Below are 15170 nucleotides of genomic sequence, written 5' to 3' on the forward strand. Positions count from 1 at the left end.
GTCTTACCAGGGAGGGAGGGAACATTGGACTGTAAATTACACTTGTACCCAAAGTCTTATCAGAGCGGTTTTTCATTTGTTGTCTCGAAAACTTTGGGTACTTTTATTGAATTTTGGTTTTTTAGCCCCGAGGTGCCGAAGGCACCGGCTAAAAAACTGGTTTTAATCTTATGATTGTTCATTTTTATATTCGTAGAAAGCTGGATATAATACGATGCTAGACATAGTTTTTTCGTATGGATGAGAACTGGTTCCTATCCACCGGATTCGAATGAATACGAGAAAAGAGTTTCTACTGCTGCTATATCAGATGTTCGAGTTAAAGTAGGTGAAATGCTCATATCCCAAAAATTGTATATATCATCATTGGGTTGTATATAATTTTTTTGGCCATTGTCTTATCCTTCTAGTATCAATCACAAAAATATGGAATAGTATGAGGCTAGGAATCTAAAGAGATTAGACAATGGCCGATAAATTGATGTACATCCTCAATTATAATACACAAAGTGACCCATTCTGTAGATTACAATTAGTGGTTGAAACGATTAGACACTCAATAAACCAATAAAATTTCAATAAAAGCCCCTAAAGTTGTTGAGTCAACGAATAAGAAAACGATATTATAAAAAGTTGGGGCAAGTGTAATAAAAAGCCCATTGTCCCTTCCCTTCCTGGTATTAAGCGTACATGCATATATTGGTTTCACCATTGTATTGCAAAAACAAATGGATATTTATTATTACTCTGTTGCACCAGATTTTCATGTACTCCCTTAGAGTTATACTTGCAGCTGGCTAACCCTACCCCCTTCTAATGAATGAAAGAACTGACCAATAAATAAGGTCCATATTAGCAACCTTGAATTACAACAAATTATCCCGTGTCAATATATCTATGTATACTATTGTGATAGCATATGCACATTTTACACACGTTGATTTTACCACAACAAAAAGTATGACAGACCAGTATTTTTGTACAGTTTTCTTTATTTAGGTTATGTTTGAATACAGTTTCTCTTTAATTTCCCTCAAAGTTCCCATTGAGCACTAGATACCCCCCCCCCTCCTCTTTAATAACAAGGTGCTCTGTGCTAGACTAGGCGCTTTTAGGGAAAGTTTCATTTTTTGCACGCTTTTTACGATGTGTGCGATTGCTACAATACAAACTATTCCCCTGATAAACCATAAGTTTTTAAAAGCCAGAAATAATAATTTTCTATTTTCAATTAGGCTTGTACTAGTTAGTAGCGAAGCTACTATATAACTCACTTGTCTGTCAGTCCGTGACGCTATTGGAAAAATGTGATTTTCTTGGCTTATAGGCACGAATACAGACATTCTTTTACTTTTATGTAAGAATTAACAATAATATGTAAAATTTAAATAACAAGATAAAAAGTGACTTTATAAAGATTTGAAAATGTTTTATTTACAGATGCATTGAACAAGCTACTCTCTAATTAACTGTGTCTGTCCGTCAGTCCATAACTAGAAGGAAGAAATGTGATTGTTCGGCTGCTATTGATTTTATGTAAGAACTAAACAATAACATGTACAATATAAATGACAACGCAAAAAGGGTCTTATAACAATGTAACTTTATTAACTTTGAAAATGTTATATTTATTGGTTTGTTATTGGTTTATTATAGTTTACTAGCGGCTGCGCCCCTATATTCGAAGGGATAAGGGAAAACAGAAAATAGCCTAAATCCATACCCAGATTTTTTTTATACAAAGTTAAATAGCCTAAAACCATCCCAGGACATATTAAAAGCTTCACTGAAAACGAGGATCATATCGGTTTAGTGGTTAGCGAGATCCTTCGCTACGGACAAAAAAGATCTCTACTTTATATAATAAAACTAGAGTTGGCTCGATATAACTATCTCCCTATTGGCTAGTTTTCTATATGCATATATATTTCTCAATAAATCTATTTTCCTCACCCGGCATTACTATTTAAACGGAAGTAAATATTTAATAATTTAAATGATCTTAAAAAGATCTTTTAAATTATATTTTTTTCTTTACATTGCCATCACCAAAGGGTTTATTATATGATTACAATTTTAGTTCAATATTTGAACACACAAAGTGTCGCCACAATCGAATTCTTTTAAAACAGAGTTTTCTTAAATTTATTATATCATAAATTTAAATTTTCTTTTTTATGATTAGAAATTAAATACTTCATTATAATGTAAATAGCAACATGAAATGAAAAAAATGAATTTGTTTTTAATAAAGTAAAATAATGGGTCTTATCGTTCTGGGCAATGAGAGTTTATTATGGATTATTGGAGCACTATGAGTTTTCAACGAATAGTCCTTGGAAAACTTGAGCTCGTTTATAGACATTTATTTCCTATATAGATCTGACATGGATCTTGAAGCAATTAAGCAGGCCGTTTTGTACAGGTTAAAAATTGGAAGATTTCATTAAATAAAAGTTATCGCAAATATACTTAGTAAATGATATATTTATAATTTATTATTGGTTTATTAATTTATTAAGGTTTATATCCATAGTTATATAATATTTCTTCTCCTGGTGTAATGTCCCTGCCAGCAAACACACATGTTATCTTACCAAACCTAAAATAAAGGGCTTTAAAACAATTTTTAAATGATTGTCTGTAATATGATGTATGGCTGTCTATTTTTACCAAAGGATCTTGCTAAATAACTGCTGGACTGGTGATCTCTCCCCCCCCCCCCCAAAAAAAAATATTTCAATAACTAAAATTGAAAATAGGGAAAAGATGACTCTCCCCCCCCCCCACCCTCCACCAAGTATTCATTAAGGCCTCTAGAGGCAAAGTCACTAAAATTATCATATAAAGTAGTTTTTGTGTCTAAAGATTTATTGACCTACGAAAATAATTGAGTTTTTCCATGTAGGGAAGCTTACATAGGTCTATCTTCCTTAATCTTTTGATTAAAGCACTCATGGGTTTTAGGGGCATTAGTCTTTAATACAAAGTAATACGATGGCTGTCTGTTATTTGCACATGTTGAAAAATGGTTATTATACCTTGCAGTTTCACAGTGTCTTAAAAATGCATTTACATCTCCATTTTCTCCATGATTAACCTAAAGATTAATAGTATTAATGGATGTAATTTTTTATCCCATTAACATTCGTTAGATTAGAACCAGTTATTAGCCATACTGAAAAATCATGTATCACATTGAGTAAAAGACAATTTTTTATGAGTAAAAATAAAAAAAATCAATAAAAACTCTTTAAAGGATAGTAGTACCTTCCCCAAAATAGTTATAAACCGTACCAGGACCTGTGAAAAGCTACAGTGTAAAGGAGAACAATATCGGGTCATCAGTTAGTGTGATCCTTTGGCAAATACAGATAGAGATCCTCTTACTTTCTTGTAAGGATTGTATCAGCTTTCTGCGGATATAAAAATGTACAATTATAAGATTAAAATGCATGGCCTAACAAATCTGGTCTTAATATCATAAATGTACATTTTTATATTTGTAGCAAACTGGATATAGTACAATACGATACATGACTATTCAGTAGGGCTTAGAACCGGTTCCAATCTAGCATATATTAATTGGTTTTGATGCCAAATTCGAAAAAAAAGTTACCTTATGTCCTGATGATGCTCTAAAATTCTTCCTACTTTGATACTCCTAAAATAAAATCTCATTTGATTATCACATATATCAAACCAGATTATTGAAATATTTATATACTAGCGGCTACGCCCCTAGAGGCCTTTAGGGTTACTTGAGGAGGGGTGAGTTGAATTCAAAACCCATTCTTTAAAATTTATATTTATTTTTTTTTTTAGGGGGGGGGGGTTGATCAGTTCAGTGGTAAGCGAAATCCTTTGGTACAAACAGACAGACACACAAACATTCTTTTACTTTATTATAAGGATGTATGTCTCATATATTGAAACAATAATCAATCAGTATTCTTTTATTGTTTCTATCACAATACTGTAAATATTCAAAAATAAGGATCTCTAACCCCAGAACTGATAGGGTTTTCCTTTTCAATGTAGCTTCACATAGGTCTTTGGAATGTATTTTGGAGGAAGGTACCACCACCCTCCCAAGAAAAAGAAAAAAAATCCTTCTTAAAACTTAAATTGAAAGTGTGGGGTCGACTCCCCCCCCCCCTCTCACCTTAGGTGCCCCTAGATGCCTATATGGGCGCAACTGCTAGGTTTAAAAAAGGGAACGTGGAAAGACAATGAATTTTCGAGTTTCGTTGAATTTCAAAATAGCTTTTTTTCAAAAGCTACTGTGAAAATGCTACGAAACCCGAAACTTCGTTTACTTTCCATGACCCTAAAGAAGTATAACATTACCCGTGGTACATGAAGAAACTTATTGTCCCAGGTCATCAATGTAGAAACAGAAGAATACGCACTGGCTGGACTGAAATTATAGTTTTTATTTAAGAATGCCTTTATTAACAAAGAAGCAGCTTCGCCCCAGGAGTTAATGGTAAATCCCCCTCCTTTTTCGAAATTATTCTTTGGAAAAATTAAACCCAGGATAATCAGCGAAAAGGGAATTTAAATAAATTTCAGGGATGTTTTTTTTTACCCCTTGGTGCCGTTGTGGATCAGTTCAAGAAAATATATAAAATGCAAAGCATAAATAATTATTCAAAGGACTAAGTACTTAGAAGCCAATTATGCAAAAGATTTAGGTAAAAAAAGCCTGTATTTAAACTTTTAAAAATATAAGTTATTGCTACATTCTATTCATTCATTTGCACAAGATAATATTTTTTTATTTATATACCTGTCTTCAGCATTACCAATAAGTCCACTGTAAAATGCTATTATATCTTCCTCTTTAAATTCTGTTTTAGCAAAAACACCTTCGCCTAATTAGAATAGACGGTTTGGTAATAAAAATTTAATTGTTATTTTATAGGCATTTTTTTTTTTTGTGTATAATGTGTAATTGAATGTCCTTCAGTAAATTATATCAGTTATTGTGATGCATAGAATTTGATATTAGTTTTTTATTTTTAGAGCTAGAGAATGTCACTAATTTTTCATTAGAAATTCTTTATTTGTTATTTTAGGATAGATGGATATATGATTATAAAGCTTACCTGCATAAGGTATTTTGGAAGGTTTAATTTCTATGTTCATATCCTTTAAATAGATAACCATTAAAAACTTTTTAAAAAGCTAAATCTTAAATATATCAAAGCTGTAAAAGCTGCAAAACAAAAAATAAATTTAAAAAGTGTAAACCAATTATCTGCAGAGAAAATGAAAGATTTAATTGTTTACCTCATAAATATCTGATAGCATAAGATCAGGTGTTATGGATGTTGAATTGGATTGAAAGAAAGTATATGTTTGCCTATCTTGAATTATTTCCATCTTAGGTTGCAGCATACCTAATAATGATAAACAGAGTAATGACATATTTGACCATAAAATGTTGTTACACTAATCAATAATTATGAAAGTTTACCACATTGGCTTTTCTTGAAATTAGACAATAATGAAAATGAGAGCAAATTGAAAATTGTGCAATTTTTTAATAAATTAATTTTTTCCTGAAAATAACAAATATTTCTAGTAACATTTTTAAATCATTTTTTAGTTACACAGTTGCTTAAAAAAACAAGCACAATTTAACATAAATAATAATATAACTACCTGACATAATTGAAAAACCTTTGAGTCTGGCTGGGTGGCCAGTCACCATTAATCCATTTCTCCACTGGCCAACTAAACCAACTTTTATGTCTGGATACAAATATATACAGTCTTTTCCTTCAGCCTAGAATGATGATTTTTTTGCACATATTGTGTTTCAAACAAAATTTGTCTTTAAAATTTGAAAGATTAATATAAAACTGAAATATTTTTATTTATTTCTTTCCAGCAATTACAGTTAATCTGTAAATACTGTCAATTTTTTTTATTTCAAAAGTATTTTTTGTTGAACAACCTGTCTATCTTTATTAGGTGTGCAGTAAATTGCTCCCCCATCATCAGGAAACCACCAAGAAAATCTATTTGGATCTGGAGAATCTTCACTGTAAAATATCAACTCATCAAGATATGATGGGGTTTCTAAATTAAAATTCATTTAATGATGATATAAACTCATGTTTACAAATGTTAATTATTAGCTAGAAAACCTGTCATTTCATCATTTTCTGCTGCACATGGTCCTAGTTTACACCTTGGAAAAAAGTTTATTATTAAAACTAGTGATCAAAAAATTCTTTATGTTAAATAATTGTATTCTCAATTATTAAATCAATATAAAAAATTGCTACCTAAGAACTTTTAACAGTCCATGGATGCAACTATCACTAACAGGAGCCTGTAGTATATTATCTTCATTTATTAGTTCTACCATTCCATTTATACTTGATTTACCATCATATGTTCCATTTACTTGTATTATTTCTATTTCAAATTTATCAAAACAGACTGAAAAGAAATTATAACTCTTAAATGTAAATTAAAATTTTTATATATTTTGAAATATTTTAAAGGTGTAAAATCTTACCATTTCCATGAAGAAGAGTAAATTTGTAGTTTCCATTGCTCTGAAAAAAATAAATTTCGGGTATAGTCCCTTTTGTGGCAACACTCCTTAAGGGGTGTTTCTTCATATTTTCACAGTTGCTTGTCTCCTATGTCTAGCCCCTGCAGGGGGCTCTAATCCTGCAGTGCTAATTGCCTAACACTGCAGGACAATCACCTAACCTAACCTAAAATAACCTACCAAAACCCATTTTCAAAATACGATGAACCGCTCCATAAGGGACGTTGCCACAAAAGGGACTATACCCCAAATTTCAAATTATTTTTGCTGTAAATATTATTTTTTCTATCATATAATAATCTATTTAATTACCTCATCTGACCTTATTGTTGAAAGATCAGTGAAACATTTGTGTAGGAAGCATGATTTCTGGAAACTATCTTTACCTAAAGTATAAAAATTCACTTATAATGGCACCCATAAATTACACTATTAATTCATAAATATTGATTTTTAAGGTACATTAATGACTGTGGGGGAGGAGAGAAAAAATCTCAATGAAATTTATCTTTCAGATTCTTTTAAAGGGAAGATTTAAAAAGCTGACTGATGATGTACTTTTTAAAGTAAATGCTAATCGTTAAGTGAAGAGGGAACCAAATAAATCAGTTGTTGACAGATATTTGTAGTCAAAAAGTAGCTATGCTCTGCTCAGTTACCTTTTGTTTCATTATCGATTGATAACTTTGATATGTTCATTTCTTTGATTGTATGCTTCCAATCTTCAAAGACTTTCCTAGGTGAAATACATATGGAATCCATTGTTAACAAAGCATTTAAATTATTAAACTTGCTTGGATTTAAATTCATGCTACTATAGGAAGTAGTTACCTTTTTTATAATTACCTAAATTCTTGATTTGGATTTTGTATTTGATTTAAATTACACTCAAAACTTTCCTTCATTCCTTTACACATATTTTGAAAATGTATGATGAACAAAAATCTAAAGCAAAAATTAACAAAATTTTGTAAAATATTCTTCAATTTGGGATAATATGTTTTTGTTTATCTATAAATTTGTTTGTTGTTATTTCATTTACTTTTGAAAATAAAACTTTGTTCTATAACTTAAAAGGGTATTAATTTTGTTATTCCTTGTAAAAAGTTTAAGCATTTGTGTCATTTTGAAACTATCTGTAAAATAGAAATTTTTGTATCTGTTGTATTGTGTTATAAACATTTGGAGTGGACACAAAATTCTAAAGAAGTATGTATAGGATGAATTGAAAAATTATATGTCTTTTTAGTTTTCTTTATGTAATCACAAAAAATCACAGAGTTCAGAATGTTGAAATGATTTTGTTTTTTAGACTAGTACATATGCTTTCAAAGGTTTCAAGAAGTTAAAATATCTTTTTGATAGAGAATATTATCATAGCTAATGTGATAATGATTTGGTGGAAATAACTTGTTATTAAGATCAGCATAGCAAGGAAATCTGTTCATATTCTCAACTATTCTCACTAGTTTGTTGGTGATGAATTTGTTTCCATAAGCAGCAGGACACCCTGTTGTAAATTCAGTAAAATTAATTAAAACAAGATTGATTTAAGTATTACAAGTTTACTGCTAAAAAGGCTGAATAATTTGTTATAATTGTTTAATTGGAAGCTTAATTGGATAATATATATATATATGAATAATCTTAAAAGTAAATATACTGAAAAATGTATGTTTGATTTTGTTTTACTAAACATTCCTAGATGGCTCATTCTATAGTCTGCATTCATTGTAGTGGTCTGAAGCGTCAAGTTATCATCTAAAAATCAAGTTTCTAGCATAAATTAACTTTGAATGTTATGGTAGGCCTTTTGTGCATTTGACAAATAGATAATCTGAAAAAAATACGTTTGACAATTGTGCTTTATGCATTATTCTTTGCTAATTTTTAGATGATATTCCTTGCTAGAAAAGAAAAGCATAGCTCCAGCTTCTGGGTAAACACCAATTCCTGCATCTGGAAACAATGTCTTCCCTCCAGCAATATTATTGGACAGATACAAAATATTGGTAGCGAAAAATCCTCCTCCTGTGTGGAAAGCAGAAGAATGTGGTAGTTCTGCCTCATCAAGATGTATCTCAGTGATACCACCCATTCCAAAGTTAACCACTTGAAAATTTTCAGAATCATACCTCAAATAGTTAAAATAAATTAGCAAGAAGGTAATCTTTCTGATAAGAATGTATTAGGGTAATTTCCCTGAAGATGTTAAGATTGAGAAACTCTGATAAGTCTCCTAATCTCTTTAAAATAATAAATATACCTGTAATTTGGATTATGTATTTTTAATGTTGTTGCTAATTCAAGACGATTACTTAGCATCTTCCACTGACCAGTAGTAGCAAAATATGCTTGTTTAGCTCTCAAATTTCCAGGATCTTCTACTTCTTCTCTTGATCCAATAAGATAAGCTGTTGCCATGTACTCCAAAGACATATCTTTTATCCACTGAATCTCATCTTCATAGATGATATTGTGAAATACTTCAACAACAGGCTCAGTATTAAGATGTTCTAGTCTAAATGGGCCAAGTTTTAGATATGGATCCAGGTAATTGATGTTTAAACAAATATTTTCTGGTCTAGGAGCGGAACTGTGACCAGGCTCCTTACAAAGGTTTTGAATATTTTGAAATTGAAAATAATATTTACATGTGTGAAGTATCTCTGGATTTCTACAGACATTATTCATTTGCTGCTCAAATATATTTCTGAAGCCTTTGGCAGCTTCAGAAGCATTTCCATTAATTGGATAAGTGAGAGTTCTGACTCCATTTACTAAGGTCTCCTCCCAATTAGCAAGAGCAAGATCATGTTCTTCTGCAGCTATTTGATATTCATTGTGTAACCCAGGTACTGACCTCAGCCATCTTACATATACATCAAGCTTGTTATCTTGCTTAGCTGCATTGGCAATCAGTTTTACATCATCCAGTGTTAATTTTGATTTGGATTTATATATTTTGTCTCCATATTTAATAACTCCATTAATGATATCTCTAGGGTCCAGATCATGATACATCTGAATATTCAACAAACCAACAGCACTCATCCTACCATAGAATTTCCAGTCTTGGTGAAAAGCTTCTAGAAAATTGTCTGAAATATAAGACATGGGATTGAAATTAGATATTAAGCTATCTTTAAAGAAGACAATGTTTTGTAAAATGAAGATGCTTAGAAACTTAGTGATTTGTTATTTTTTTCTACTTTAATTAAATAGATGGAATTTGAAAAATATGACTCACCTAACAATCTTCTTAAATTTTCATTTTTTAATATTTGTTGAGCTTCTTTCCAAAAAATGGACAACCTCTTATACAAGTTGAAAATATCCACTGGATGATTCATATCACTTTGTTTAATAGTATTTAACTCAATTTCATGTATATCTAATAATTTCATGAAATCATCAATATCTTCAGTATTTAAAATCTCTGTAACAATGTTAAGTTCTTTGGCATAACATATTTGGATATCCTGGAAACTAAGGATGAGATTAATAGATTTGTGATTGTAGATATCTTTTCCATCTCCATTAAACATTCTAAATGATTCCTCATCACTTGTTTCATAATCAACTCTCATTCTGATTTTATCAACAGTCCACAATGTTTTCATATATTCACTATCAGTCATATTTGTAGCAGGGTAGCCACCTATTTCCTAATATTTAATAATTGTATTATATAAACCTAATTTAGATTCAAAGAGTTAATATTTCCAACATCAATTTCTTTTGAAGACAACTAGTGTGATGAGTAAATTGGTGAAACTCAAGATATTTACTAGTATTTCCTCTATTAAACTACTGAAATGAAAGACTCATAGACAAACAGTTTATAATACAATTATTCCTTCAAGCTAGAAACAAGATAGTCAGGCATAAGATTGCCAGTCACTCCTAGGTATGACTGCTTATCCACATTAAATAACTGTATTTAATTTTTAGTTTCAAATAATTTCCAAAATAAAGAAAAAAAGCTCAGTTGTGCAAAATCAAAGATCAAAAGCTAAAAAACTATATAAAAGCAATAATATATAATCTCATTTTTGATTATGGAAATGTTTTCATTTGAAACTATCCTGAAATTTTTGTCCAGGTCTCCAAATATCTCCATTTCCTTGTGTGAAATTATGACTAGGATCTTGTATGATAATAACCCTCCAATTTGCTTCTTTTTTCATGTAAGTTTCATCGTATTCAGAAGATATTTGATATAAAGACTTTTGGACTGGAGCTCTATACAATTACATACTAAAATTATTCGAAAATTTCCTAAAATTTCCTAAAATTGTAGCCTAGAATGAGATATTTAGTGTAGAACACTAAACTTAAATTTTTAACAGGCAGTATATTTTCCTGGGGTGTTTGTTTTTGGACTTTGGAGCCTTTCTCCCAAAAGTAGTTAAAACCTTTCTGAGAACTTTATAAATTTTCACTGTAATAAACAACATGATAAGTCCTGCATTTAGCAAGATCTTTTAGCAGCCAATTTCTTATATTGAAGTATAAGTTATATATATAATATATATACCTAAAGTTTCTGACTTCCAGCCTTGTAAAATCAGCTTTGTCCATCACTAACTAAGGCATTATGCTCTTTATTAAAATGTCTTTAAAAATTGATATATATATTTTAAACTGAATTCTGAAGTTACACAAGTCTTGTAAAACTGTATTGAAAATAGAAAAATGTTCTTAAAGGCAATGTAAGACAATTCAACAACTTATAACATGAGATCTATAACATAAAAGAACATTCCTGAATAATAGAATTGTTTGAGAAAAACTCATCATCAAAACCTGGATTTAGTTTGTTGTCCTCCTGGCCAGGAGGCAAAACCTACAATAATCTAAAGGGATATAACAATGGCTGAAAAATCAAATTATCACTGATGATACACCAAATATACAATATAATTGTTATTATTATAAATTACCCCTTTGGTAGATTAGTATTAGTGGTTGAAATGTTTGAACACTCAAATTAATGAACCAACAAATCAAAATTCACTAAAGTCTCCAAAGTTGTTAAGCCAAAGAATAAGAAAATTATTATTAACTTAGAATCTAAACTTTAAATCATGTTCAAAAAGTAAATTTATAAATCCACACTTTATTTTCCTGTATTCATTATATAGTTACTTATTGCATTGTATCATAATATAGACAACTTTCCATAAATGATTTACATCATAGAACCATAAAATCAATACTAGTTTAGTTAACCCCAAATTGATCTTATAATTTATAATTTTAGTTTGTCTCAAATTATTAAAAAAAAATTCATTTAATATCTTTGGAAAGGCATCTTTAATATGTTACATTCAATAGCTAATAACTTTCTTTTATGAATTTACCTCAAATAAAGGACCATCCGGTTCATATGTAAAGAAATCGGCAAAAGTCTTGAGGTCTTTATTTAAATATGGATTTAACTTCTCAGGATACACTGGAGTACAACCACCTATATAACTAAAACATAAAAGTAGATCTACATTATTTTATGTTGTTCTGTAATCTGGTATCTAAAGAGATTAGATGAAATCACCCCTTCTGTAGATTCAAAATAGTGGTTAAAAAATTTTGACACTTATTTCAATAAACCAATCAATCAAAATTACATAAAAGACCCCAAAGTTGTTAAGCAAATGGATAAAAATTGTTGTTATAAGACTTTGGGGACTAGAGTAATAGACAGCCCATAAAAATAATTTTGAAATACAAGAGATTAATTAATGAAAGTGTACCTTGTACCACAAACACTACCATCTGGATAGTGCCCAGGGTATATATTAGTTTTCAAATCCAGCCAACAATCAGAATATACAGATCTTATTCTAAATTACATGTTAGAATAAGTTTAATAAATTTGCTTGTTTCATGAATTTGTTAAACACATTTATTTCAAAATTTATTCATATTTGATATTAAAGTATTTTGTCTTATAACAGCAGTTTTAAGAATTTGATATAGTAATGACTGTTAAGATTGGATCTAGTAAAGTTCGCGGTAAAACGGTAAAACGGTAACGATTATCTCCAAAAATCTGCGAGCTTCAAAGGCTGCTAGCTGCCAAATATCTGAATGTACACGTCATGCAAGAAGACCTATACATAATCTGGAATGACCAAGATACAATGATGCACAAGGAAAGCTTCACTGAAGAAAATTTTTGTAAAAAAGATCTTTTTTTTGCGTATTTTGATCAATGTGAGATAACTGTGCATTGTTGAGATATTCCAGATTATTAGTAAGCCTTCTTTTTGTTAGTTGAAATTCTTTCCAAGCAAAATCTACTTTGTCCGTTAATAGCCTTTGTTGTTGATATTTAACCATAAACTGCACTAGATCTTACAGTTTTAAAAATCATTACCTGATCATTCCTCCAGCATAAATGGCATTTTTAGTCGGATTAAACAGGAGATCAGGGTTATGTTGCAGGGTCACTTGCAACTGAAACAAGATACCTACAATTTAAATAATACTAGCACCGAAAACGCCCCTAGGTGCCCCTTGTTCATGAAAATGTTGCAAAATTGTTTAAATTCATGATTCTTTTTCTAGAAAAGATTAAAGAGTTTTTAAACGGTTTCTAAATTGTACCTAATTTTTACAAGAATCATCCAGGAAATCAGTAGGACAATCAGGACATGCCCAAATTAACAAACAACTAAGCTAATCGTGACGTATGGACGAACGTACAGACCCTAATTATAGAAAATCTTTGCTTTTAAAATTTATCAAACTTACCAAAAGAAAAGGAAATGAAATTGTCCTCAGGAAATAATTTGACATCCTTGATTAATTTTGCATTGCTTTGTAAATATATATTGTCTGAAATTTGAAACTAGAATGTAACATTTCAGCAAAGAAATAGATAAAATATATAATCAGGGTAGGTCAGTACGTCCGTCCGTCCATCCGTAAAGATTAGCTTTTTTCATTAATTTAAACAGGTTGGAATTGTCCTATCTATTTAAAACTTGAAAGGATGATTCCTATAACAGTTAGCTACGACATAGAAAGCGCTGCAACTCTATAATCGTTACCATAAAGTCATTAAATACAAGCTTATTTTTTTTTACTTTTTTGACAACAAATTTGTGTGTACTTTGATTGGATAATCATCTGATTTTTGGAATTCTGATTCACAAAAGGTACAATGTTATAAGCGAAGCATCTCTTTAATCAAGTCCTAAAAATGTAAGTGTGTCCTTAAACAGTATCACTTATTTAAGCAGTTTTTTTTTACAAATTTGTTTAAACTTAGTATCAATTTTCCTTTTTCAGTTCTGACACTTGACATGTGGTAATATTTGTTTGCCTTCCATTTCAGAGCTTCGCTTTTATGGATATTGTCATCCTTGTTTTTCGTTAAATTTCTTGTGAACAATATGTTTAGAAACATTCACACTTTAGTCGAACCTTAACTTTCTATTTCAGTTTTAAAGTAAAAAAGTATTATAACTTCTCAGGGGCAAAAAAAAAGCTTCACTTAAATGAAGAGGAGAACCATATCGGCTTTAAATGAAGGATATACAAAAGTTTACTGATTTGCAGATTTTAAAAAAATTCTAAAGGAAATCACATTTTTCGACTAAAATTTCCCTCGATTTTCTTTTAAAAATATTTTATCACAAATGACAATGTTTTTTTTAGAAGAAAAGCTACTCTATAATTCAAAATGTCCGTCCGTCATAAAGTGGGGGAGGGGGGACATGATTTTTCTTGGATCCTATTCAATTTATATGACTAAAACTTTTTTTTTAAATTACTATAATTAAAGAGCTTAATTAAATAGAAACATCCGACGAAGCCCAATCTGTACAACTTTAGCACCACTTTTGGCGTAGTATTCTCCATCTCTTTTTTAGGGGTTTCCTTTCCCACTTCTCCTCTCATCTCCCTCATTTTATGACGTCACATGAATCAAAAGTGGTACAGATAGGGCTTCGTCGAAACATCCATGGCTCTGAGTTTTTGGTCCCATTTTCAAAATTTTTGGAGAAAATGAAATTAAATTAAATTTCCCATTGTTGTTTACATGTTTCCCCATATCTTTCGAGTTAGTAATTATCTTTTACCGTCGGTCTGTCAATCATTATACAAACAAAAAAATCTAAAAAATTTAAAATAAGTTTGAAAGATTTCGTGAGTTGTTCTCCAATAACCAATTCTTAATTTTAACAAAAGTTCTTTCAATCTCCATCCAACTTTTATGGACGTTGTCATCCTTGTTAAAAGTAGAATCAATTCACACATAATTAGCAACCTTTATTCTTATATGTGTCACACGATTTAATCAAATTATAGAAAAAACGAGGATGACAACATCTATAAAAGCAAAGCTCTAAAATCAAACAATTCCGTTTAGGAATATGCTTATATTTTTAGGACCTGACTTATACGATTCACCTTAAACATTGCTTAAACAAGGATGACAACATCATAAAAGCAAAGCTCTGAAACGTTAGGACAAACGAACATTAACACTTGTAATAACTGAATAATCAGAATATAAATGTGTAAAAATTGAAACAAATTGTAAGTAAATTTGTAAAAAAAAAAACCTGCTTAAATACAGGAT

The 15170-nt window shown here is 30.2% G+C and overlaps 3 protein-coding genes and 1 long non-coding RNA gene across 4 annotated transcripts; all 4 read right to left on the minus strand.

Annotated features, from left to right (window-relative positions):
• Positions 1–2472: 2472 nt before the first annotated feature.
• On the minus strand, positions 2473–6577 carry LOC145318483 (histone-lysine N-methyltransferase SETD7-like). Its single transcript, XM_080159750.1, has 11 exons — positions 6536–6577; positions 6300–6456; positions 5966–6202; positions 5671–5794; positions 5296–5405; positions 5112–5154; positions 4793–4877; positions 4351–4420; positions 3620–3664; positions 3042–3100; positions 2473–2602 (listed from the first exon to the last, which is right to left on the minus strand). Exons 3-11 carry the CDS (start codon positions 6104–6106, stop codon positions 2518–2520), a joined length of 762 nt encoding a protein of 253 aa, XP_080015876.1. The 5' UTR covers positions 6107–6202; positions 6300–6456; positions 6536–6577; the 3' UTR covers positions 2473–2517.
• Positions 6578–6863: 286 nt separating this feature from the next.
• On the minus strand, positions 6864–7544 carry LOC145318485 (uncharacterized). Its single transcript, XR_013879355.1, has 3 exons — positions 7421–7544; positions 7234–7310; positions 6864–6960 (listed from the first exon to the last, which is right to left on the minus strand). It is a non-coding gene; the product is annotated as an uncharacterized LOC145318485 (long non-coding RNA).
• A 119-nt stretch (positions 7545–7663) lies between these two features.
• Positions 7664–10238, minus strand: LOC145318484 (prolyl 4-hydroxylase subunit alpha-2-like). Its single transcript, XM_080159751.1, has 3 exons — positions 9825–10238; positions 8841–9675; positions 7664–8709 (listed from the first exon to the last, which is right to left on the minus strand). The coding sequence occupies exons 1-3, from the start codon at positions 10213–10215 to the stop codon at positions 8448–8450; spliced, it is 1488 nt and encodes a 495-aa protein (XP_080015877.1). The 5' UTR covers positions 10216–10238; the 3' UTR covers positions 7664–8447.
• A 198-nt stretch (positions 10239–10436) lies between these two features.
• LOC145320117 (uncharacterized) lies at positions 10437–13451 on the minus strand. Its single transcript, XM_080162558.1, has 7 exons — positions 13334–13451; positions 12957–13036; positions 12331–12420; positions 11941–12055; positions 11343–11423; positions 11115–11164; positions 10437–10819 (listed from the first exon to the last, which is right to left on the minus strand). Exons 1-7 carry the CDS (start codon positions 13376–13378, stop codon positions 10648–10650), a joined length of 633 nt encoding a protein of 210 aa, XP_080018684.1. The 5' UTR covers positions 13379–13451; the 3' UTR covers positions 10437–10647.
• Between the last annotated feature and the right edge of the window lie 1719 nt (positions 13452–15170).

Source organism: Acartia tonsa, chromosome 5 (genome assembly GCF_053477335.1).
Source record: "Acartia tonsa isolate MP-2025a chromosome 5, ASM5347733v1, whole genome shotgun sequence".
NCBI lineage: Eukaryota > Metazoa > Arthropoda > Copepoda > Calanoida > Acartiidae > Acartia > Acartia tonsa.